At 38.7% G+C, this 24959-nt stretch overlaps 3 protein-coding genes across 3 annotated transcripts; 1 reads left to right on the forward strand and 2 right to left on the reverse strand.

The window, feature by feature from the left end:
- Positions 1-3509: 3509 nt before the first annotated feature.
- On the forward strand, positions 3510-5120 carry LOC122984228 (olfactory receptor 13G1-like). Its single transcript, XM_044354562.1, has one exon. It carries the CDS (start codon positions 3510-3512, stop codon positions 4446-4448), a length of 939 nt encoding a protein of 312 aa, XP_044210497.1. The 3' UTR covers positions 4449-5120.
- A 4370-nt stretch (positions 5121-9490) lies between these two features.
- On the reverse strand, positions 9491-17438 carry LOC122984230 (olfactory receptor 52D1-like). Its single transcript, XM_044354564.1, has 5 exons — positions 16542-17438; positions 14949-14960; positions 12028-12405; positions 9827-9959; positions 9491-9654 (listed from the first exon to the last, which is right to left on the reverse strand). Exons 1-5 carry the CDS (start codon positions 17436-17438, stop codon positions 9491-9493), a joined length of 1584 nt encoding a protein of 527 aa, XP_044210499.1.
- Positions 17439-22650: 5212 nt separating this feature from the next.
- On the reverse strand, positions 22651-23583 carry LOC122984501 (olfactory receptor 52B2-like). The gene has a single exon (XM_044354991.1). The coding sequence runs from the start codon at positions 23581-23583 to the stop codon at positions 22651-22653; it is 933 nt and encodes a 310-aa protein (XP_044210926.1).
- Between the last annotated feature and the right edge of the window lie 1376 nt (positions 23584-24959).

The raw sequence follows: 24959 nt of genomic DNA on the forward strand, positions 1-24959 counted from the left end.
TAACCTACATGTCTTTTGACTGTAGGAGGAAACTGGAGGAAACCCACACAGAGCCAAGGAAAAACATGCAAACTCTCTCACAACTTCACCGTGCCACTTAGTGGAATATATCATGAAGCAAACATGCTGTATATCATAAACTTTATTTGTTTTTTCCAGTGCTTTTCAGTATACCAAATGCATACTGTATATACCAGCATTACTTATTGTCTGTAACTATGTCTATGTCAATAAACTGTATGCTGCTGTAGGTGTTTGCAAACTTTCCTCAAACCTTTAAAAAAGTAATCTTGGTGAAAAGAACTGATGAGTTAATGATGTTGAGGTTAATTTTTATTCAAAACCTTGAAATTCAAAATTCATCAGATTTAGGGTGGTTTAAGTTGTATGATTGTGCTTATCATCTAAATTCCCACATTTGGCAAAAATATTTTTCTGAACCAGAGAAGTAAAGTGGAACTCCCCATTTGCTGTATCTAATTAGAAGAAGTTGCTTGAGGTCCAGAAGATTTTCACCAGCTCTAATCCTTAAAATATGGCCAATACTTACTGAGATTTGTGAAGTCTGTGTCAGCACTGATCAAGGCATCTCTTGATTGATCTCTATCATCTACAGTATATAAAGCCACATTCTGTTTGATCCTTTTTTCACTTAAACCTTTTGCTCATTTGGTTGTTTTTCAATCTTCTACTTGAGTCTTTATGGAAAACTTGCAAAAGCGCTTCCCGCATTTGCTTCTTTAATGTATATACAGTACATAATTTAGCCTTGATTACCCTTGTATTAGGATTTTACTTTGTAAAACATTTGCAGGATTTGTTTGCATATTTGTTTGAGGTCTTAAAGCAGTTTGTTAGCATTACTTTATAAGAACTTTATTTCTGAGATGGGGTCTGGAAAACTGGTGGTTTTTGAAAGGCAGTGTTTATTGCACAGGCCAGCTTCAAGTTATCTGACAAGAACCTAGCCAGACCCCAGTTTTGTCTCACAGGCTGAATTGTCCATTTTCTTGTTAATTTCATTGTGTAAATGGTTACAAATTATTGTCATCATCACCCTGAATCTGCTATATTAAAAAGAGTGACCCAAAAGATAATACAACAATGTACATGTGTGGCCAACAGTAAACTATATATATACTATAAACATTATCAAGTAATATACAGTAAATCAGTAAAAATAGGATTATCATTGAGTGGGTGTATAACCCTGTATAAAAACAATAACAAATTTGTTTTATACATCTCCTGCTCAGTATTTCAAATTTTGCTAGGTGTGAGTAATTCACTGGTTTTGGAGTCAATTCACCTTTGATATCAGTGGGTGGTTGCATTAACTGCTGAGACATTGGCATAGTTGCAGGCATCATTCATTGGGCTATAGGTGGCATGGACTGTTGTGGCGCAAGGCCAAGCACTAGCAGTGGTTGACCCCACTGGAGCTGGATTAATCCAGTATGGTGATTCTGGGTGTGTTTGTTGACCAGGACACAAAGCAGTCATGACAGTGTCCATTAGCTGCATAAACATCTGATGATTTTGCCTGTTGTTGGGCTTGCATGGAGTCTCCTTTCCTCTGTCTCCTGATGTGCCCAGAACAGTTTGTTAAAGGCTTCATTCTCCTGTTTTTGAAGTTTCTGCTCAGCTTGATACATTTCCACTAGCTGCCTTCTCTGTTGAGCTGTGTAAGCCTGTAGCCCACTATCAACTAAACTCGTTTTGGCCTTGCACTCCCTTGCTTGAGCCCCAAGAATGGCCAGCCTTTCACTGATTCTTACACTCTGCCCATCCTAGCCCTGCTTTCTGTTTTCTTCTTGTATTCTGTGGAGCATTCATGACCTCTTTATTAGCAGATGTGGTCTGAGCTGCAACAGTTGGCTCGCTTTCTTCAGTGATGGGTATTAAAACATTGTTTGCAGTATGGCAAAGCAATTAATCAAAAAGTAACTAAAACCAACATTATGGCCTTATAACTGACCTCATTTTAGTCATATGGACATATTCCATAAATTCATTCCTTCATGCAGAATTGTCACAACCTAGCTTAAAGGAAGGACAAAATGTGGAGACCACACATGACTCTTTAAAATAAATTTATTTAAGAAAATGGACATGTGTGGACATGTACAAGTGCAAGCAAACCAAAAATAAATGAATCAAAATCCAACCAAACCAAGTAACCCAAAGGAAGAGAAGGACTGACTGCTCAAGTACTTGTATATCTAGGTAAGCAGTCACACCAACTGAGGTGACAACCATCACTCCTATTGAGCCATTCCCCAGATCCCAGCAATCAATTAGACAGGACATTGGTCTTGAGGCATAGGGCTATCACAAAATGTCCACCTGCAGTCTAAAGCAATGTATTTAACCATATGTGTCCAGGGAAGACAAAATGACTCAAATCAAAAGAAATGCAGCTGGGGAGAGGTGCAGATGAGAACAAGCTGGCACAGAAAAAATATGTTTTTTCAGTCATCTGGGAACACTTTGGCTTCATTCAACACGATATAGGACAAAACTAAGCTTCTTGTGTGTGTGTGTGATGTGAGTGTGCTGGAGATACAGAGAAAGAGGTTGCACTCAAAACAGGCAGGCAGGTATGCTGTATGTTAGCAGTGAACTGTAAATGTAACAGTATGACCTACAGTTTGTCAGAAAAGAAATGTTACAACTCTTCAACAACCAAGTGAAGTTCACTAGTTTTGTTTATGTCTTTTACAAAAGCATTTGTTGAGATAATGTAACTCTAAAAGATCTGGCTAATAAAATAATAAGTGACTGTTGGGGTTAAAGATAATAAGATAATGAGAAAATTCCTGAAAGTGTTATTCAAATTTATTTATATTGCTTATTTTGACATGTGCAAGATATGTTAAATGGCTTTATTTTACTTTGAATTTTCTGTTTTAGCAAACAAGTACCTACAAGTGTTCTTATATGGTAGATAAATATGACAATATAAGTCATAATCCAGGGTTTTCTGTTTATTTTTCAGTACAAACAACTAATAAGAATTCCACTGTGAGGACAGAGAATCTTGCGCACAAGTGTATTTAATAAGGTATCGCTTGATTAATTGTGACTGAGGTAAATGTGACAATTAATCATGATATTGATTTTAGGTGATATTGTTCAGCTCTACTTTGCAGATAAATTACTGTTTATCTTGGATATAGGATTCCAGATGTTGATAATTAGAATAAGCTAATTAGCTAGTAGCTCAAATCAGCTGGTGTCAGTATCCAATGTGATTGGACAATGGGGCTGTCCAATGAAAACTTACCGTTCAGCTGAGCCTTAAAACCTTAAATCCTAGAGGCTGTTTGGTAAACTCCATTGCTGGTTTTAGAGAAAGCTGTGTGATTGAGCTCAGGTGGAGTTACATTTTTCAAATCTGACTACAACTGGCTGTTTATGATATGTATTGAATGATCTTTTGCTTTAAGAAGAGTATTTTTATCAACTTCTTTTTTTGCTATTTTTGTCATCTTGATATTTTGTTGAATATGTCTTTTCAGAATGCTTCAATCAAAGTAACAGAATTCATTATAGGTGGTTTTGACAAAACTGAAAAGCCTTTCATAGTTGGTGTGGTTATATTAATTACCTATGTTCTTGCTATATTAGCCAATATGATGAACATCCTCTTCATCATATATGACAAGCGATTACACAAACCAATGTATCTTCTGATTTGCAACCTTGCTGTTGTCGATATACTATACACCTCCAGTACCAGTCCAGCAATGATCGGGGTTCTAGTTGCTGGTGTTACCACCATATCCTATGTGCCATGCTTCATTGAAATGTTTGCTTTCCACTTGGGAGGGGTAATGGAGATGTTTGCTTTATCGATTATGGCATTTGATCGATTGATTGCTATTAGTTGTCCGTTTATGTACCACAGTTATTTAACAAATGTGCGCACTCTTGTCCTTACATATATCCTGTGGATTGTTGCCTGTGGTTTTGTGTCCATTCTGCCGGCAACTCTGCTACCTCTCCCTCACTGCCACTCAACGCTGAAGTACACTTTCTGTGAATATGCTGCCATAATACGAACAACATGTGTTGATCCCAGACCCTACTTCAATCTGGTTACAGTCATAGTATTTTTTCTTTTATTTTTCACTTTCACATTTATTTGCCTGTCATACATTTTGATCATACTTTTTGTCAAATTATCCTCAGATAGTAACAAAAGGAAAATGGGCAGCACTTGTTTGAGTCACTTGGTTGTGGTAACGTGTTATTATGGTCCATTATTTATTATCGTTGTCTTGACCAGGATGGGTGTGGTATTAACTCTTGAGGCTCGCCATGGCCTAACAATCGGGGCCATCCTTGGTCCATCTATTGTAAATCCTTTTGTGTACTGTCTTAGGACAAAAGAAATTAGATGTAAAATCTTTAGGATTTTCAAAACAGTTGCTACATCTCAGTAGATCCTCATGAATTGTCAATTTATTAATACTTTATTATGGAAGATGCACCCTTTTATGGTCTAAGTATTATGATAAAATGATGGAATCATTCATCCATGTATTTTCTGAACTGTTAATCCTGTTCAGGATTGTAATGGACAGAAGCTTATCCCAACAAACATTGGGTGAGAGGCAGTCTCCATCCCTGACAGGTCTGTAATCTATGACAAACACAGTCACACTCACATGTTCACATGCCAGCAATTTAGACTTTCCAGTTAACCTAACCTACATGTCTTTTGACTGTAGGAGGAAACTGGAGGAAACCCACACAGAGCCAAGGAAAAACATGCAAACTCTCTCACAACTTCACCGTGCCACTTGATGGAATATATTATGAAGCAAACATGCTGTATATCATAAACTTTATTTGTTTTTTCCAGTGCTTTTCAGTATACCAAATGCATACTGTATATACCAGCATTACTTATTGTCTGTAACTATGTTTATGTCAATAAACTGTATGCTGCTGTAGGTGTTTGCAAACTTTCCTCAAACCTTTAAAAAAGTAATCTTGGTAAAAAGAACTGATGAGTTAAGGATGTTGAGGTTAATTTTTATTCAAAACCTTGAAATTCAAAATTCATCAGATTTATGGTGGTTTAAGTTGTGTGCTTGTGCTTATCATCTAAATTCCCACATTTGGCAAAAATATTTTTCTGAACCAGAGAAGTAAAGTGGAACTCCCCATTTGCTGTGTCTAAATAGAAGAAGTTGCTTGAGGTCCAGAAGATTTTCACCAGCTCTAATCCTTAAAATATGGCCAATACTTACTGAAATTTGTGAAGTCTGTGTCAGCACTGATCAAGGCATATCTTTATTGATCTCTATCATCTATAGTAGCCAAATTCAGTGTGATCCTGTTTTCATTTAAACCTTTTGCTTATTTGGCTGCTTTTCAGTCTTCTACTTCAGTCTTCATGGAAAACATGCAAAAGCGCTTCCTGCAGTTGCTTCTTTAACATATATACGGTACATAATTTAGCCTTGATTACCCTTGTATTAGGATTTTACTTTGTCCAACATTTGCAGGATTTGTTTGCATATTTATTTGAGGTCTTAAAGCCATGTGTTAGCATTAGTTTATAAGAACTTTATTCCTGGAATGTGGTCTGGAAAACTGGTGGTTTTTGAAAGGCACAGGCCAGCTTCAAGCTATCTGACAAGAACTTAGCTAGATACCAGTCTTGTGACCTGTATATGCACAGATGACATGAGCTGTGCCCCATTTTCACGTTAATTATATTCACATCACATAGGTGCAGGGCTAATAGAAGACAACACATACTCAACATACAAAGCCATAATTCAAAATAATCCAAAAAGACAAAGTTTCGATCCACATTGGATCTGAAGTCAGGTCAAAATGAACTATAATTTTATATATATATATATACACTCTGAGACTGTACACTAAGCGAAAAATACCATGGGCTGAAAGAGGAACTAGAAAAGATGTGGGGAGGTAACAGTGGTGCCAGTGGTAATTGGATCACTGGGGGCTGTGACCCACAAACTGGGAGAGTGACTCCAACAGATTCCAGGTACAACATCTGAGGTCTCTGTCCAGAAGAGCGCAGTCTTAGGAACAGCTAAGATACTGCGCAGAGCCCTCAAACTCCCAGGCCTCTGGTAGAAGACCCGAGCTTGAGGAAGACACACCACCACCCCCCATGGGAGGGGGGTGAGAGAGGGAATTTTTATATATAATTCTGAGAATAAAGTCAGAATTCTGACTTTAAACTCAGAACTTCTACACTCTTGTAATATTTTTATTTTCTGTATGAAGAGGAATAACTACAGTGCCTATTGGTGCCATCATTTCTTTCTCTTCTCTCTTCTCTTTCACATTACTGTAGTTAGCTTGATATACAATCACTATCAGCTGACCACATGATAAACAGATTCCAATTTTCTCTGAAAAATGCTGTTCAATCAAAAGTAATATATGTTAAGCAAGACAGACGTTTTGCACATAAATGTATACTGTCCAAAAAGATTTTTCTGTCTTTTTCCCCAGTTACATCTCGGGTTGGGGTAATAAAATCTTTATCACTGTCATTTATATAATGATTTATATTGCAATACTGATGAGTGAGTGACAAGTAATGTCTGTTTTTTGGCTGATGCAAGAGATTACGGATCAAGGTACTTTATCACACTGATGCCTGAAATCCTCTAAAGCCAAAAACAGTCTAGCTCTTTGATTTGCATAATTTCCTAGCCATTATGTACTGAATACTGTATTGTCATTCTGTAAAACTATAAGCTGCGATGTTAAAAAAGTGCATGAGTGGAAAGTGAATAAAAGCTTGTCATAGCAATGTTGTTGAATTTGTTTATTGTACTTTTTTATATATTTAATTTTTATATCAATAAACTTTTACTTAAGTGGATTTGTGATGATGCATTTTACTAAACTACTTTTTAAAAGACCTACAGTCATTATATTATGGATGTTCCAATTAAGTGTGCTTTGAATCTTTTGCCCTTGAACATAAAACTTTGAGAAAGCTTTCTGATAAAGAAAAGATGGTTACTATTTTTACATTACTGAATTGTTACAGCCATGGTTACAGCCATGACAGGCCAGTGATCAAATGTAATTAGTTACTCCGACTTGTCTAAACTTACTTGATAAGATATTCTAGTGACATTTCAACTGCTAAAAAGTGTTTACTCTCTTTAAAGTCTATTAAATGTACCACACCAGCAAACTTTCTCAAGCTCAACTGTCTGTCACTGTTTGAACAGTTGCAAAACACACCAGTAGCTGTTTGTCTCAGCAAACCCTTCGAGGTTCATTAACAGAGCTTAGTACTGAGGATACATCACTCTGGAGGGCTCAGTGTGACACATCTTTCCTATCAACACTCCGTAAACAAAGAAGTCATTAACCTAATGAGCAAAGTTAAAGAAAAACAGTAACCAAGCCATAGTAGCCATGATACAATGAATAGTTTCCCACTTAGTAACAAAGTTGGAGAAGAAATCTCCTAATGGGTGACGACATATTCATGGACAAACAAGTAAACATTACCTGAAGGTGATTTGGATTGGTCATGTGTTTCCCAAGGTTCAAGAATGACAGATTGAGTTAACAACTTTTTATTTCAGTTCAGTTAAACTGTCTTACATCAGCCACATAATAACAACATAGGGGAGACACAGTGCATGATGTATAAGGCAATTTAAAACAGCAATGGAAATATGCAGTAAACAAGACATAAATTCAAAGTACAATGTAATGTAACTATGGCGTTGTAAATTAAGGTAGACACGATATAGGTCAAATAGAACATCTTCAAATGCACTTGGGTGTGGTCTTTCATGGTATGATTCCCTTCATTTGACCATTTCCTTATTGCAATATGTCAAAATTGAATGCTTTTTCACCAGTTTTGTGTGTTTTGGTCAGCCCGTCCTCACAAAAAAAACAATAGTATAAATCTAAAATTCAGCCAGCAAAAACATCCTATAGTTATGTTTACACCATCTAGCATCCATAGTACTTATGACCCGGGGAAGTGATGCAATTCGGATGACGTCATTTTAAGGTGACAATTTGCTTTATCAGGTGGAGATGTGTTAGGTTGATGGCTAGATAGATAGATGTTGAAAAGTGGACTTAGCTGCAGGAGACCGTTGTTTGCTTCCCGTTTCCAACCATGAGTGTCATGTTTCCATCCATGAGTTGGGACACTTTTTTAAATACTGGAACAATTACTGTAATGGCGTTTACTGTTGCCATGACGGCGAAGGTTGCATAACTTGAAGGAAGCAGAAACCACATTTCAAGTGATCATTTTAACCCAAACCATGATCTTTCAATGACAGCAACCTCTCATCTGTGTCTGCAACATTGCTGACACTCAGGAAGCCACTTCCGACTTCAGTTCGCCATGATTTCCAGAAGATTATGGCCATGGCAGCGGAGCATGCAGGGCTCACACTGCCCTCGCCTATCCTGCCCAAAATAGTTAGCCAGGCTCATCTGGCTCAACCAGCTTTTGTTCCACCTCCTCTCCTGTCCCTCTCAGAAGCCAAGCCTGGAGAGATAGGCCCAACTGGGCAGCACGCCTATCGAGCCCATCTCCTGGGACAGGGCCACAGACTTGAGCGCTGGACCAGGCCTGGGCTGCCAACATCTGGGTCATCTCTGTGTACCACAGCACCAAATGGCGGTCCGGGGCTATCAGGATGACCGACAGCCGCTCTTACCTGACTCTCTCCAGCAGAGGGGGAATGAGATGAAGAGGAGGAGAGGGGTAAAGCAGCCTCCCTGGCCATGATGTGTGTGAACGCATCCACCCGCAGGGTTTGATCGTCTTGCAGCATCAGGGAGAACCGGAGTGGGCAGTGGGTTTTGTTCCGACTGGCAAACAGGTCCATTTCCACTTACCCGAACCTGTTCCAAATCTGCTGTACCACCATGGAGTGCAGCGGACAGAATTTGGAGGGTTCCCAGAGACAGGAGGTGTTCTGAAGCCCACAACAATAAGTTCTCTGCCATCTTCAACAGGGCTGCAGATCAGACTCTGCCCTGCCTGTTGATGTAGGCAGGGTGTAGGCAGGGTGTTCTCACCAACACGTCTCTGAACCCGGGTCAGAAAATGTTGGAGAACCAAGAGCACTGCCTGAAGTTCAGGGAGGTTGATTTGTTGGTTTTCCCCTGAAGGCCACACACCACCTATCGCTCTACCAGGGCAGATGCCTCTCTGTTTCCCTGTCAATAGATGCTGTGGAGACCCCCAATAATGCAGGTGCTCGTTCACTGATGGGGGAACATTTATGCGGTGCTTGTGCATCTTGGGATTCAAGTGCAGGCTGGTGAACCACCTTTGCAGGCAGCACATGTGCAGGAGCCCCAGTGGCACCACTGGATGGCCTGCTGCCATGAGCCCCAACACCTGCATGACAGTCAAAGCTGTCACCACTGCTCCCCGTTGTAGTCTGAGGACTGCCTGATACAGGGCCATCCGTCTGGGTTCCGACAGAACAGCTCACAGACTGACCGAGTCAGGCACAACTCCCAGATACTCCACCTGTTGGTGTGGCCGGGGAATGCTCCTCTTCCAGTTGATGGCGAGACCTAACAGGGTGAAGTGCAGCACCAACTTGGTTCTGTGGAAAATGCCCTTGGACCTGGCTGTGACAATGAGGTCACCTAAGAAGAAGAAAAAACCCTCATGCCCTGGTTGCACAGTGGCAGTCAAACAGTAGCCTGTTGTACTCGTAGGCTATCCCCTGAAAAGTGAAACACAGTAACATCCTGTGTTTCGGCACCACCTCAACGTAAAAATATGCATATTTCAGGTCGATGGTGGTGAACCAGTCACCTGGTTGAACCAGTTCCAGCAATTTCTTGATTGTTAGTGTGCGGAACATCTTTTGGGCGATGCACTGGTTCAGGATGTGGAGATCCAAAATGGGTCTGAAACCTCCCGTTTTCGTCGAAACCAGGAAGTCTCTCTGTCGTGAGTGGGAACGATCAAGACAGCCTGTTTTAGCAACAGGTCCTGGATGTCCTCGGAGAGAGAATCTATCTCCTCTTGTGAGGAAAGATTTATCTCCTTGATGAAGAATAAAGGAGGAACATGGCAGAACTGGAGTGAATAACCAAGTCTCAGTGTTCTGTCCATCCACTCCATTAACATGCAGCTGTGACACCATTCCTCATAAAACTGATTTAGAAGGTGGGCGGCCAGTTGGGGGACAGCAGCCAGGAAGCAAAACCTTCCATGAATGGAAGATTGGCCCACTGGGGGCCGATATTGAAAGGGCCAAACCTACGGTGTGGTCCCTGAACGCATTACTGTTGGCTGCTTCATCACAGCATTTGATGTTCTGTTAATATGTTCATTCCCCTCTGTATTTCCCATGAGGAGACAACGCCATTAGCTGCTAGTTGGTCCGACAGATAACAGCACTGGTGAGCACAGTGAGAAACAGATCTGCTTCTCTGTGTTGCTATGTCGGGCAGGATGTGTTTCTTTCTCACAACATTGCGCCTAACATAGTGCTCATGAATGAGTTCAGCACTGAACTTTTTCCGGCTAGCATAGGATGTAGCGGAATGAGGCTGTCTGCGGGGACAGCACACAGCAGGGGAAGAGTAGAAAGAGAAGCAGGGGCGCCAGCTGAATGCTTTCTGCATTACATAGCCTCTGTGACCAGCTGGATAAAGCAGGCTGAGCTGCTATCATCACAGCGTCATAGAGGGCCGAGGAAGATTTTGCTCTTTGGTGGAAAATGTCAGTCGTTTTTATTAAAATATTTATACCACACACAGAACAGCATGAACATAAACAGTGGTGTGGTGGGGCGGTGAACTCTGCTGGCACATCCGGGAGGGCTGTTGAATGTAGCCCTTGCTGATGTGACACTAGCTCCCGCTGACAGTCTTTTCAGCACTGCAGACTTTCCCTATGCGCTGGCCAGCTTTTGTGCGGTCTTTCAGCATTTTCTTGTCCCGGGCCACTCTGCAGTCTCAGGAGGGCCAGTGCTGCGGTGTCTCCATCGAGGTGGTCTGGGAGGTGGCTGAGGAGGCAGCCTCTCTCTCTCTCTAGCTCTCTCTCTCTATGTATATATATACCACTGTTAAAGTGGTAGTGGCAGTGTTGCTTTGTGGTTAAACAGTGCAAAATCACCTGCTGTAGTTTTGGCTGGATTGAAAACCTGCAGACTCATGGCTCCCCATGGCACATGGTTCCCTATCCTTGGCCTAGTCAGGTATATCGTTGCATCCTGAATAATATGAGATTCTTAGTTGTGATTATCACTTGGATGTTGACATGAATGTGCCATACCAGTATTCTAAAGGTCTTGTCCACCAGCACAGGAGATTTCATTTATTTTGTCTCATTAGGTTTAAGTTGCGTAGGTCTGTGCTTTGTTGCTGAGGTGACTGAACTGCATAGTCCCCTGAATCATAAAAGTGCAAGTTAGGCCACTCTTAACAGGTGCACTTAAGCTTGGATAGAGAACTTAATCAGCTTACTGAAATTATGTGGGTGTACCTTTAGGGAACATTACTGTTTTGGGAAGTGTTGTAAAGTGTTTTTGATGAAATGTTGATGCATGTAAAAATAAAAATCTTACTTTTTTGTATGCTTCCACCCTCATCCAATAGTTTGTAGGAAAGGTATCTTAAAAAAAAACATTTGTTAAGTCCCAAACTACAAATGCCAGTTCTGCAGCAAAGTGGGAGGGCATGCACACGTGGCACATATGTAGACCCACAAGAAGTCAGCTGTTAAACATGGAGGTATTTGTCAGTATAAATAAATGTTGTAAATCTTGTAAAATATACAAATTGTCCACTAGTAATGTTAAGTATTTTATTCCAACGTTAATTTATATACAGTTTTAATTTTGAATTTTGCCTTAAGAATAAAGTATGTATGAGTAGTTTGTAAACCGGATTTCCATTATCACCACTGCTATTGTGCAAGGATTATAACCCAGCAAAATTTATTTTTGGGCCATGTGCAGAAATGAGGGTTAGCTGACCCATCAACAGGTCCCTGTGCCTCAGTACCCCCCGGGGCTTTGTAGCCTCCACTGTTTCCATAGCCTTTAGTGTCTCTGCACCCTCCATTGTCTCTGCACACCCCAGCGTCTCTGCATGCTCCAGTGCACCTGCAGCCTTCAGCGTCTCTGCAGCCTCCAATGTCTCTGCATGCTCCAGTGTTTCTGCAGCCTCCAGCGCCTCTGCGGCCTCTAGTGTCTCTGCAGCCTCAAGCATCTGTGCAGCCTCCAGGACCTCTGTAGCCTCCAGCATCCCTGCACCCTTCATTGTCTCTGCACCCTTCAGCGTCTCTGCAGCCTCCAGTGTCTCTGCACCCTCTATCGTCTCTGCAGCCTTCAGCGCTTCTGCACCCTCCATCGCCTCTGCATGCTCCGGGTAAATTCGTTGCTGTGGTGGCGCACCAATGCTAAATGAATACAGAGGAAATGCTTCTACCAGATAATTTCACATTAAAAAAAAAAAAAAAGTGAACCTACATTTTATACATGAACCCTTCTGTTCTTTTGTCGTCAGGTGTGGTGAACTGGAACGCATTTTCAGAGGAGTATAGACGGATAGAAGGACCTACAGAACTCAGTATCTTTGCTTCAGAGCAATTCTTTTTACGAAGACTGTGAAGGCTACATGGGATGTGGACAGAGAGGAAAACTTCAAGGATTCTAGAATGAAAATAATCTTGCAGTATACTGCAGCATTGACTGTTTTTTTTTGTGGCTGAAGGCATTTTCTGAGTAACCTCTTCAACTCTACCATCAATAGGTTCATCATTACTGCACCATTTCCCAAATATGTCCTGAATATATACGAATTATAGAGAAATGTGTACAAAATGATGCACAAGAATTCTGATTTTCTATTTGATGTAATTGTGTAGCTATAAAACAATAGCATCTTGGCTCTGAATATTTCACTATACTTTAAACATTCACATGTTCACCAAACATCACAAATTGAAATCTAATATTGTAGGCGCATAAGTGAGTAGATTTTTCCTTGAAGAGGTATCCAAGCTGAGTAACCAGGAAATTGTTTGTACCTGATATGAATGAAAGCATTATCAATGTGATGAGGCTTCAGTGAAGTGCAGCAACCAGCAAGACACAGAATGTGACCTTTTTATACAACAGAATATGTGGCATTTTCATACAGTGTGAAGCTACATAAAGGGAAATCAGTTCAAGGAGTTGAAAGGCTATTCCCAAGAGAATAAAGCAGATACTGTTGGTGTTGTGTTGTCAAGCAAGTTAATCATAAAAATGTCTCCAAACTGAGAAAATAAATTTCATTCTGTTCTCTGAAGTTAGTCGGTTACTTTTACATATACTTTCTTAATGTATTAGCTGGTTACTTTTGGTACTGTTGGTACTTTTCCCAAAACAATCCTAAACAATGAAATACAGATTAAAAAAAAAAAGAAACACAATGGCATAAGACAATTTGAGAGCAGAGAAGAAATCTGAGAGCAGACGTTTGAAGCAGGCTGAGTGAGAGAAGGGCTGACACTGGAGCAGGAAATCTGTGCAAGCAACAATACATCTTAAAGCATGCACACAGTTTGAGCAGAAGCAGTGCAAATCTCTGCACAAACAGGGGCTATTTGAGTGTGATGGAAGAGTTTTGAGGGAAAAAAATGACAAAATCTGAATGTGAAATCAATAACTCATGCTCTCAAATTGAAAGACCATGCACTTGGTTAAACACAGGAAAAAAGCCCCATATAATTTTATCTTCTGATGTTTAATGACAATTATAACCTCACAGGGCTTCTAGCATGACTACTGAAGTTTTGTCTTATGACCCATTCTTATTTTTCATTTTAGCTTTTTTAAGTTTGACGTTTTACAATCTTTGCTCTCTATATTTTAAGTTAATTATAATCTATATTATTGTTTTTTTTACATATCATTATACCTTTTTTGTCCTCTGCCCTTGTCACTCTATTGGCCTGTAGTTAACTGCAATTTAGCAATATTTTTTACTGTATGTTTGTTGTTGTAATTGTACATGATTGTAATATATTATAAAACATGATATAGAAATATATAATATAAATAAAGTTATTTTAATAACAGTTTTGTAATGGCAAAGGACAAGCTCTCTCTGTGTGTGTGTGGGTGTGTGTGCGTGTGTGTGTAGTGATTTGGAGTGAATTATCTGTCTATTTACACATAATTTTATTTGTCTGTCTCTTGCAGGAATGCTCTAATAAAATTAATAATAAATAAAATTTTTGATTAATCACTGGTGATGACAAAGTGTCTAGGTAAATTAACTTATTCAAATCAGGAACATTCATAGATATGTCATTAGCTTTTTCTGCATATATAATAGCAATATTGTACCAATAAAAATTTAAAGCAATAGCAATAAAATCTTTTGGACAATGAAATGTTTTTACGGGTTTGAATATTATAGGCACAGTCTCTACATGTCAAAAATTAAGGTGTGTAATATCAAATTTCACCACAGTGTGGAGACAAAGTATATTCTTGTCGAGGTAGCTCTGAATAAGAGTGATTAGTGAAAGAGTGAAGAGTTGATTTCAGGTGCAAACTGAGGGTTTCTTTTAATGTATGTGTTCTAACATTGGCTACATACAACCATAAAGGGCATGCTATTAATATTCACATACTCTTAAGTCTTATATACTTAATACAATATCAACAGATTCAGAGAACTTAAACAATGTGACATAAGGCCCTTTCTTGAACTTATCTACCAGGACATTTGGTCAACTTTCAGTCCCTCCCTTCCCTGCAGCTAAATGATAATCACTCTGCTCATTCAAATTTTTTCCCACCTCATGCTCTTCTTATGTCCTTCTGCTCCCACTTCTTCTGTTTCCCCTAAATCCAGCCAGTTCCTTGCCCGAAACAGACTTATTGTCTAAACAAGCATAGATGCACAAGTGAAGCACATGTTGTTTTTACAATTTTAAGAAACTGCTGGCAGGAGGAATGTTCCTTATTTACTTTAATTAACAGATCTTTACTAACTTTTTCCATCTTCACCATCCTTCACCACTCACTTGTCACTTGTCTTCTAAAGACCTACATTTTCTACCAATCTTACAAGACACAAGAGGGCAGCAAAAGACACAAAATGCAACAGATACATACAGTGTTGAACTGACAGAGAGCAACCTCATGTGCTTTCTGTATAGTGGTATGAATGTGTTGAGTGTGTACTGATGGTGCCCTCTGCTGTATTTGTATTGTAAAGACAAACAGTTATATCTGATATGAAAGTTTGTGTAGTAGCTAACTGTTACTTGTTCATATTGGACCGAAAATACCTACTGCACTACACACACTAAGTTGCCAGTTCAAGTCATTTTTTTAATAATGATTTAAACTTTGATTTTGATTTATTGCATGTTTGGGCCAAGCAACAAACATTGCAAGTTGAAAAAAGCTGCATCATCCAAGTCTTGTTAATATCTAATCAGCAGCTTAAGATCAACTGTACATAACTTGCAGCCAGCTGAATAGAGTTTGCTGTCTATTCTGGAGTCTAATCAGTACAACTTTGATAATGCTTCAGTGGATGGAAAAGATATCCCTCAAATTTTCATCAAAATCTGATCACTCTGACACTTCAGTTCATCTCCTAAGTTCCTTTATTTTTCACAAACAGTATTACTCTCCTATCTAGGTTAAATACTGTATCTGCATTACGTCTTTAATTTCCTAATTCATTACATTTCATCTATTAAGTGGTGTCTGTGATTGTTTCTGATGCTGTATGTGCTTTTGTTTGTCTGGCTTTGTGCTGTATGTCTTTGTCCTCTTGTTATGCCTGGCTATGCTTGTTTTCTTTCTCTCTGCTGCTTTCCAGTCCCTCATAAAAGAGATATTAAGCTCAATGATGACATAAAATACAACATATTAGATAAGGTCCAACTACTTCACATATGCATAAAACTGAATATCAGCTGCAACAAACAGTAGAGGTGTGTAGTTTTGTTCACTTATTCTTGACAACAGTGTGCATTATGACCACACACATCAGTTGATAAAGAAATACCTCATTTTCAAAGCAATAATAGATGACAGGAACTCTAAATAAAAGTCCATAACTACGTAAATAACTAACAAACACTGCTGATTTTGTTGTAAGAACATTTACATTGCATGCAACTGTATTATAATGGTAGTTTGCAGTTGGTTTTCATGCATAGTAGTATTATGACAAAACCATAATAAGCTATGTGCTCAAATAATTATTTTGCATTACCTTGAACAATTAATTAGCCAAGAGTTAATTACTGCTACATACTGAAAACGACATATTGTAGCTTTCATATGCATTATTTGACAATGAACTTTAGTCAGAAACATTCATGAATACAAAGCCAAGTGAAAAGAAAGGGATTTAGTTGCAAAACATGCTTTCATAAGCTAGCATGAGAAAGAAAATATTGCTGGTGGGAGAAAAAACTCATGCCACAATTGTAAGAATTTTTAGCTCACTGCGTAAAGGTATTAAAATGGATTGATCTTATTCCTAAATAAGTGCACTACTCTTTCTCGAATTTCCTTTGTTTTCAGTCCATAGATGATTGGATTTAGTGTTGGGGGGAAAATTAATGTCGACAACCCTATGAATCTCCTTAAATGTGGTGAAATGTTCTTAATTCTGTATGATATGATGGTGAAAAGACCCAGACACTCCAACAGGAGAAAAACTATTAGATGTGTAGCACACGTCTGCAGAGCTTTGGCTTTTGTGTCTGATCGTTTGGATCTGAAGCATGCAACAAGGATCTGGAGATATGTATACAAAACCGTTCCATTAGATATCACTTGAGAGAGAGCAACAAGAAAAAGACCATAAATGTTGTTGATGGTTGTGTCGGCACAGACCAGAGTCAGCAAAGATGGATTATCACAGTAGGTATGTGTCATTACAGATCGACAGCGGGGTAAACGCAAAAGCAGAAAAAAAAGCACACCTATCATAATTAAACTACTCATCCATACAATTGTGATTATTCTCATAATGTGGGCATTAGTCATAACAGTGTTGTATTTCAAAGGGCAGCATATAGCAATGTATCTATCATATGCCATAGCAGACAGAATGAACACTGTACCTGCTGCATAGATGTGGATAAAAAAGGCTTGGGCAACACAAGTGGAGTATTGCATTGTCTTACTATTAGTCAGTATTTCTTTAATGACCTGTGGGAAGAGTGCTGAGGAGCCTATAAGGTCATTGACAGGAAGGTTCAGCAGAATTAGATACATGGGTTGATGCAGACATTTGTTCAGTACAATGGTGAGGATTAGAATGAGGTTGCAGAAAAGTATGATCATGTAGCTCAGAGTTGCAAAAAGAAACGCAGGAAAGACACTTTCAGAGGATAGATTAAAGCCATTTAGCACTAAAACAGATGATGTGTTGTACAGGTTGTCCATTTTTAATTCTCTTCCTCCTAAAACATTGAAAAATCATTAATAGTTTGATTATAAAGCAGCATAATTATTTCATATATAAAATATAAATTCAGCAAGAATAGGACATACTGTAATAAGACAAAAAATCAGAAATAGTGATAGTAAAATGTTAAAAATTCCAGTCAAATTTGAGTAATACTTAGCAAATTGTCACTGCTAAGAACAGAACTTACCAAAGTAAAGCCTGAATGCGTCCACACCGCTTCACGCATCACAGTCCACATATAATTCAGTTAAACATGACACATCATGTATCTAAATAACAAGCCTTTAGGACTTACAGTTTTGCACTAAAACAGGAACAAAATACACAGAGAAGAAAACAGTACAGTCATTCATTCCCAAGCTGAATAAATATTGTCATAAGAAACATGTAGTGGATCATCACTACCCAGTGCTGGCAATGACCAACTGGTAAGATGTTTAGGATGATTAGCAGCTTTATAGGAGTGATTTTTGCTGAACACCAGGCAGCTCCCCTGAGTCTTCTGGGATATCATAAAGTTTATCTTTAGATTGTTATGGCGATGACTAAAGCTGTGCCTCACATGGGGCTTTGGAAGAATATGAAATGTATTAGTTACCTCACCAACACCAACACCCACACAAAAATACAAACAAAATATTCAAATATATACAAAAATATGCTTAACACTTTCTTTTGTTAGAATAACAAATTTAAGAGGATTGTACAATACACAATATGCCCTGTTATTACTTTCTAGTTGTGGATGTTTTTGATCCCCTACTTCCCCCCCTAGGATTGTAGAGGCATTATGTGGCCCTTATGGGTGACCAGACTGCCTTCAAGAGTTAAGGTTTCATAGAAATAAATAAATATATATATATTTATGTGTGTGTGTGTGTGTGTGTGTATGTGTGTATGTATATGTATATATATGTATTTAACTCTTAATATCTCATTTAATTTGTGATTTATTAATTTATGGTGACAGTTAAGGATTAAATTATATAATTATTTATTTATTCATTATTATACGATTATATATTTATTAAAGGGGACTTATTTTAACGATCCAAGGTACACGGTCTGAAGCGCATGGCGCAAGTGCATTTAGGGTGTGTCCAAATCCACTGCTAGTTTAACTGAGGAAAAAACGGTCGCACTGCCAAGCGCATGGTTCAAAAGGGTTGTCCTTAGTCTCTTAATTAATCATGGGTGTGTTTTGGGCGTAACATGCTATAAACCAATCAGAGTGTCATCTCCTATTCCCTTTAAAAGTCAGGTGCACTTGCACCTTGGTGGATTGCTATTATGATGGCGCATTTGCCAAGTAGTAAGAAGGAGCACTTCTCTGCAGAGGAAACGGATCTGCTCGTGCGCAAAGTAAAAGCGCATGATCCATAACAAGCACACTGGCCCCTGCTCCTCATGGAACCTCCCGTGGCCAGCCCAAGACCACCAGTTTAAGATCCTGTTCATTAATTTGTTGCATATTTCTTTTCATTTGTTTTTTTGAAAAGGTTTATTTTTTTGATTACAGCTTTGGTTTCTTTAAAAGCATTTTGTTCAGTAATGGAGTAACAGGTAAAATCAGCTGGGTTTTAATTGCTGAAAGTATGGAAACTTGATCACTGTAATCTCAAAAATGTCAAAGAATATTTGTTAAATATTTTTCAGAAATTAAATCATTAATTTTAGTCATCATAAAAATCATGATACACAGTTGTCAGGACTTGATCAGCTCTCCAAGGTGCTCATCCTGCAGCTAGGAGCTGTCCAGAGTTCTTTCCGTCTTTAGTTTAATCATTGTTTTCACCTAATTTATTTCCCCATGTGTTCCTCATGTCCTCATGTATTGATGTAGCAGGAAAGTTGATCCATGTCTGATCCCTTGTTGATATCCGTTTGCTGGGTCTTGACAGACACCCTCAACCTGACGGGTCTGTTTAAATACATATGTGTATTGCCAGTTTCATTTATCATTACTGCGATTAGCTAATTCTGATAAATATTATGACTAGCCATTATGACATGTATTTTTTAAAATATGCTGATGTACATAATAATAATCTTTCACATTGTGATCCTTTTATGTGTAATTTTTTGCATGTTTGTGTGCTGCTGCTGCACGTCAGTGTGTGTGTAACAAGCAGAGTGTATGCTGTGCACCCGCCAATGTAGGCACATCTTACTATCTTGATAATGCATCTTTAAAATAATGGTGAAACACTGCACTATTGACTTCAGACAGGTTTTTGTCGGTCAATCGCACAATTGCTCTCTGCTGCCTCAAAATAGCACACCACCCCTCATTTTAAGACCAACAGGCCCATGGGTGCTCAGATGGGCGCAAGTGCATTTGCTATTTAAACAACATGGGCGCTGGAGTCATTTAAAAGCTTTTAATTTGACGCAGTAAAGCAGGAAATGTTGGATTTTCATCAGCAGTAACTTAACACAACTCTGATACATTCTGCTCTTCAGTGACTTCCGGAAAGCTGGCCAATCAGAGCAGAGTGGGCTCATCGAGAGGGAGCCTTAAAGACACAGGAGCTAAGACTGCCTGTTTCAGATAGAGGCTGAACTGAGGGGCTACATAAAAGCCCAATATATGATAAGTAAGCAGTTTTTTGAACTGTGAATCATGCAAAGCTTCTCAAGTGAAATCCCAGAATAGAAATATAAAGCTGGAAATGAACATAATAGGTCCCCTTTAAGGATTTAATTATACAATTATTTATGTATTCATATATTTAGTTTAGGCCCTTAAAACCCTCCATACCCTACCACTTAAAGGTAGAGTCAGTCATTCTGGAGAAAGATTGTTGATATTTGAACTAAACACCTAAACAAATACACCCTTCCCTTCATGTGCCTTCAAAAACTCCACCCCCCAACTTCATGGACACACATTGCCAAGGCAGCAACTAAAAGAGAAATATGGCGGAATCCAGAGCAATGCATCAGCTGTAGAATCACTTCTCTTACTCTCACACAAACACACAGCAGAAAAAAAGTTTCGTCTCATGTGAACACAACAGTCCAGCCACTCTCTCCGCCTCTCTGCAGCCTCCCCACTTCTCACTCGACCTGCGTTCAGCGTCTCTGTCCACAGAAGCAGCCGTCTGTCAGCTGCAGCTCCTGGGGAGCTGAGGGGACAGCTGCCGGCCAAACTGCCTTCACCAGGCTGACTGACATTAGAAATTTACTAAACCAAAATAGTTTGCATGTGAGCTCCACAGAAAGAAATCGACAGTGTTTGTATTTATTAATTCATTGATATGGTTAATAAGTTCAAAACACACTATAAAACAAAAAAACAGGGGGATATTTGTGTGATTTAAACAGCTGCCTGCTCAGATTATGCTTCACTAAATGTGACAGAAAAAGAGAAAGATTGTTGATATTTGAACTAAACACCTAAACAAATACACCCTTCCCTTCATGTGCCTTCAAAAACTCCACCCCCCAACTTCATGGACACACATTGCCAAGGCAGCAACTAAAAGAGAAATATGGCGGAATCCAGAGCAATGCATCAGCTGTAGAATCACTTCTCTTACTCTCACACAAACACACAGCAGAAAAAAAGTTTCGTCTCATGTGAGCACAACAGTCCAGCCACTCTCTCCGCCTCTCTGCAGCCTCCCCACTTCTCACTTGACCTGCGTTCAGCGTCTCTGTCCACAGAAGCAGCCGTCTGTCAGCTGCAGCTCCTGGGGAGCTGAGGGGACAGCTGCCGGCCAAACTGCCTTCACCAGGCTGACTGACATTAGAAATTTACTAAACCAAAATAGTTTGCATGTGAGCTCCACAGAAAGAAATCGACAGTGTTTGTATTTATTAATTCATTGATATGGTTAATAAGTTCAAAACACACTATAAAACAAAAAAACAGGGGGATATTTGTGTGATTTAAACAGCTGCCTGCTCAGATTATGCTTCACTAAATGTGACAGAAAGAGACTCGGAGCATTAAAAAACGTGGGGGGTCTCTGTGAGACTGTCTTGAATTCAGTGTAAATTGATATATTTAATAAAATGTAAGTGTATCTGTTCCATCAGTAAACACTTTCTATGTGAATTGGCCACAGCCTCTCTCTCCCACCATTCAATGGCTGCTGGAGAGAGGAGACTGTCATGTCCTCACACAGACAGCTTCTCTGATGACTTGCCCATTTACAGAGCCACACTGATGTGCTAATAGTATTCCTATTTTTATTTTTTAAAAAGGACTAAGCTCTATGCATAAGGACAACAAGGACATTCACTGGAGAGACAAAAAAAGGCTTCCCATTGGAATTAGTGGATGATTTGATGTTTCTTTATATTCAGTTGTCATTAATTTTATATTGGCTAATATTGATGAATTTAAAATATACTTATCTGTTTAAATCAGCATTCTTAGTTTGATTTGACACCATTTAACCACATACCCAACAAAGTCACATTTAGCATCAAAATCACAATGCCTGCACATATTTCAAATAATGTTGTTTTTCTTTTTTTTTTTCTTCATCAGTAGTTATTCATTGTCCACATATTAGAAATTTAAAAATCAGTGTTGAGACATGCACACAATTTACACACTTGCTGCTAAATTAATTTCATACAAAATTACAACATTTGCACAAATAAATGAATATTTCTTTTTGTATTTCAATACATATTCATGCTCATATTTGTTCAGGTGCAATGGCATCAATGCTTGTGGAACTGTTATTGGTTTTATTTCACATATATGAGAAAGGATCTGTCAATAACATGATTCATTTCCACAGTCTTTTGTTCACATTTTAGTCCCTGTTGTCATATTACAATCACTTACAGTGGCAACGTTAATTATGATGAAAAATGACCTCAACTGTTGACCTATGATTGGTAGACATTTTAGTAATGGTGGTAAAAGTATCAGCATGTACAGCATGCTATAGATAATATACACATGAATATGAGATACAGAAATGGACAGCTTATTCACAAGACATATAGTCATCAAACACAGATATGAAACTTCACATCAGTGCAGTAACACGAGGCATATTGTAGTTTATTGAGATTCTCTGAGTCTTCAATTATACTGTATTCTGAGATCAGTTTTAGTTTAAGCTGCATTTATATATTCAGTGCAATCCTGGACATGATTCAAATAACTTATCAAGTTTTGCACCAACAAAAATTTAAAATTGATTACAACTTGACTGAAGATTAAGATGAAAGATTTCTTTTTAGGAACAGTATTATGTTCTGCTTCAGTTCTGTGGTTTTCAGTCCATATATAATCGGGTCCAAAAAAGGGGGAAATATTAAAACTGACACACCAAGCGTCTTTCTAATGTTTGGAGCCACAGTCTCAAATCGGTGAGAAATAAGTGTAAATATAGTATTGATTTGTAAGATTAAGAAAACTACTAAATGAGTGCCACATGTCTGAATGGCTTTTCTTCGAGCATCAGGCTGATTAGTCATAACACATGTACGCAAGATCTGTGCATATGTGTATATTATTATTGACAGTGGGACGCCTTGTATCAAGACTATAGTTGCTATTCCATAGAAGTTGTTCACCCTGTTGTCCTCACAGGTCAGTTTCATTAATGATGGATTGTTACAATACAAATCCACTATATTTGTCCTGCAAATTTTAAACCGTACATGCAGCATAATCAATGTAAAAATCAGTGATAAATTTATGAACCATATTAAAACAATAATTTTAATTAAATTATTTGGATTCATTATAGTATTATACCTCAAAGGATAACATATAGCAATATATCTGTCATATGCCATGGCACTCAGGATCAACAAATTTCCTGAACCATAAACATGAATCAAAAAAGCCTGAGTAATACATGCAGGATGGGAAATCAATCTGTTCTGTGTCACAATGCTGAACATGAGATGAGGAAAAAAAGCTGTAGCACCCACCATGTCACTAATGGGCAAGTTGAACAGCAGGATAAACATGGGCTTATGTAGCTTTTTACTCACAGCAATAGTTATTAATACCAACAGGTTGCAAAAGACAATAGTTAGATAGGTAACTGTTCCAAATACAAATGTGGGGTAAATATGTGCAGTAGATATGCCCAATGTTTCCATTGTTAATAACTTACTGGAAGATGCATTTGTAGGCATAATTACCATCTTTTATTATGTTGTTGTTGCTTCTTCTGTTGAAAAAAAAACAGTTTCTTCAAAAAGTCTTGCCAGCTGAAGAAGGATCTTTACCTGAAAGAAATGCCCTTATTAACAAGCCAATTTAAATTACAACCTATGCATTGATTCAAGTGTCTTTTTTACCTGTTGCAGTATGTTATTCTGTCCTGCCTGCACTGCGTAAGCAGTATGAAAGTGACTCTGTCTTTTATTGCCATTTACCTCACAGGGAAAGACAACTCATGGGATTAGAAAGTGCAATACATTGCCAGGTGCAGAGAAGATTTTGTGACAACACTGACATAGTGGGTGAAACTCAGTTATCTGGCTGCAAAATATTACATAACATAATGAAAATTTCAAATAGGTTACTTCTCTCAGCATCATCATTTATTTACTGATGATTTTAACTAACTGTCCCCTGGTTTTATATATGTGTAAAATATACAGATGGGCGACAAATTAAAGGAAAAACTGGTACAGGCCTGAATGCTTGAACCCTACAGTGAAGGGATCTGTTATGCTTTGGGGGGCATTTTGCTGGCATGGTTTGGGTCCACTTATCCCATTGGAGGGAAGGGTCACTGCAAATCAGTACAATGTTGTTCTTCATCTCCTTTATCCTATAATGAAACATTTCTATCCTGATGAAAGTGGTCTCTTCCAGGATGACAATGCCCCAATCCATAGGGCACGAGGGATCACTGAATGGTTTGATGAGTATGAAAATGATGTGAATCATATACTATGGCCTTCACAGTCACCAGATCTCAACCCAACTGAACACCTACGGGAGATTTTGGACTGACGTGTTAGACAGCGTTCTCCACCACCATCATCAACACATCAAATGAGGGAATATCTTTTTGAAGAATGGTGTTCATCCCTCCAGAAGAGCTCCAGAGACTTGTAGAATCAATGCCAAGGCTACGGAGTTTTGTTTTCTTTTGGGGGAGAGCAAGTTTCTAGTCCTTTGTCCCTTTTTGTTTGGTTTGGTTGAAATGTGTTAAGTGCTTGTCTACTGTACAGTTTGGTTTAAGGTGTCCATTATGTTACTGGAGTTTTTCCCATTAGGTTTTGGCAACAAGCTCTAGCAGGGAGTTTGTTTAAGCTTGACCTCTTAAAGTGGCAGTGAAAGTGGGTAGAGCTATATGCTCGGGATTATATATGTGGCTTTCTTTGGGTAACTGCATAGTAGGTGCTTTCTGGATCCATTGGTTTATAGTGAATAAATACCCCCCATCAATAGCTGCCTGAAGACTAGGGTTGAGCTTATGAAGTTGTATTTGTGAGCCTAGAGTTAAGAAGCTTCAGTTTATTTGTGTGGACAACCTTTTGGTTTTGTAGATGCACAT

Source organism: Thunnus albacares, chromosome 6, assembly GCF_914725855.1.
Source record: "Thunnus albacares chromosome 6, fThuAlb1.1, whole genome shotgun sequence".
In the NCBI taxonomy this organism is placed as follows: domain Eukaryota; kingdom Metazoa; phylum Chordata; class Actinopteri; order Scombriformes; family Scombridae; genus Thunnus; species Thunnus albacares.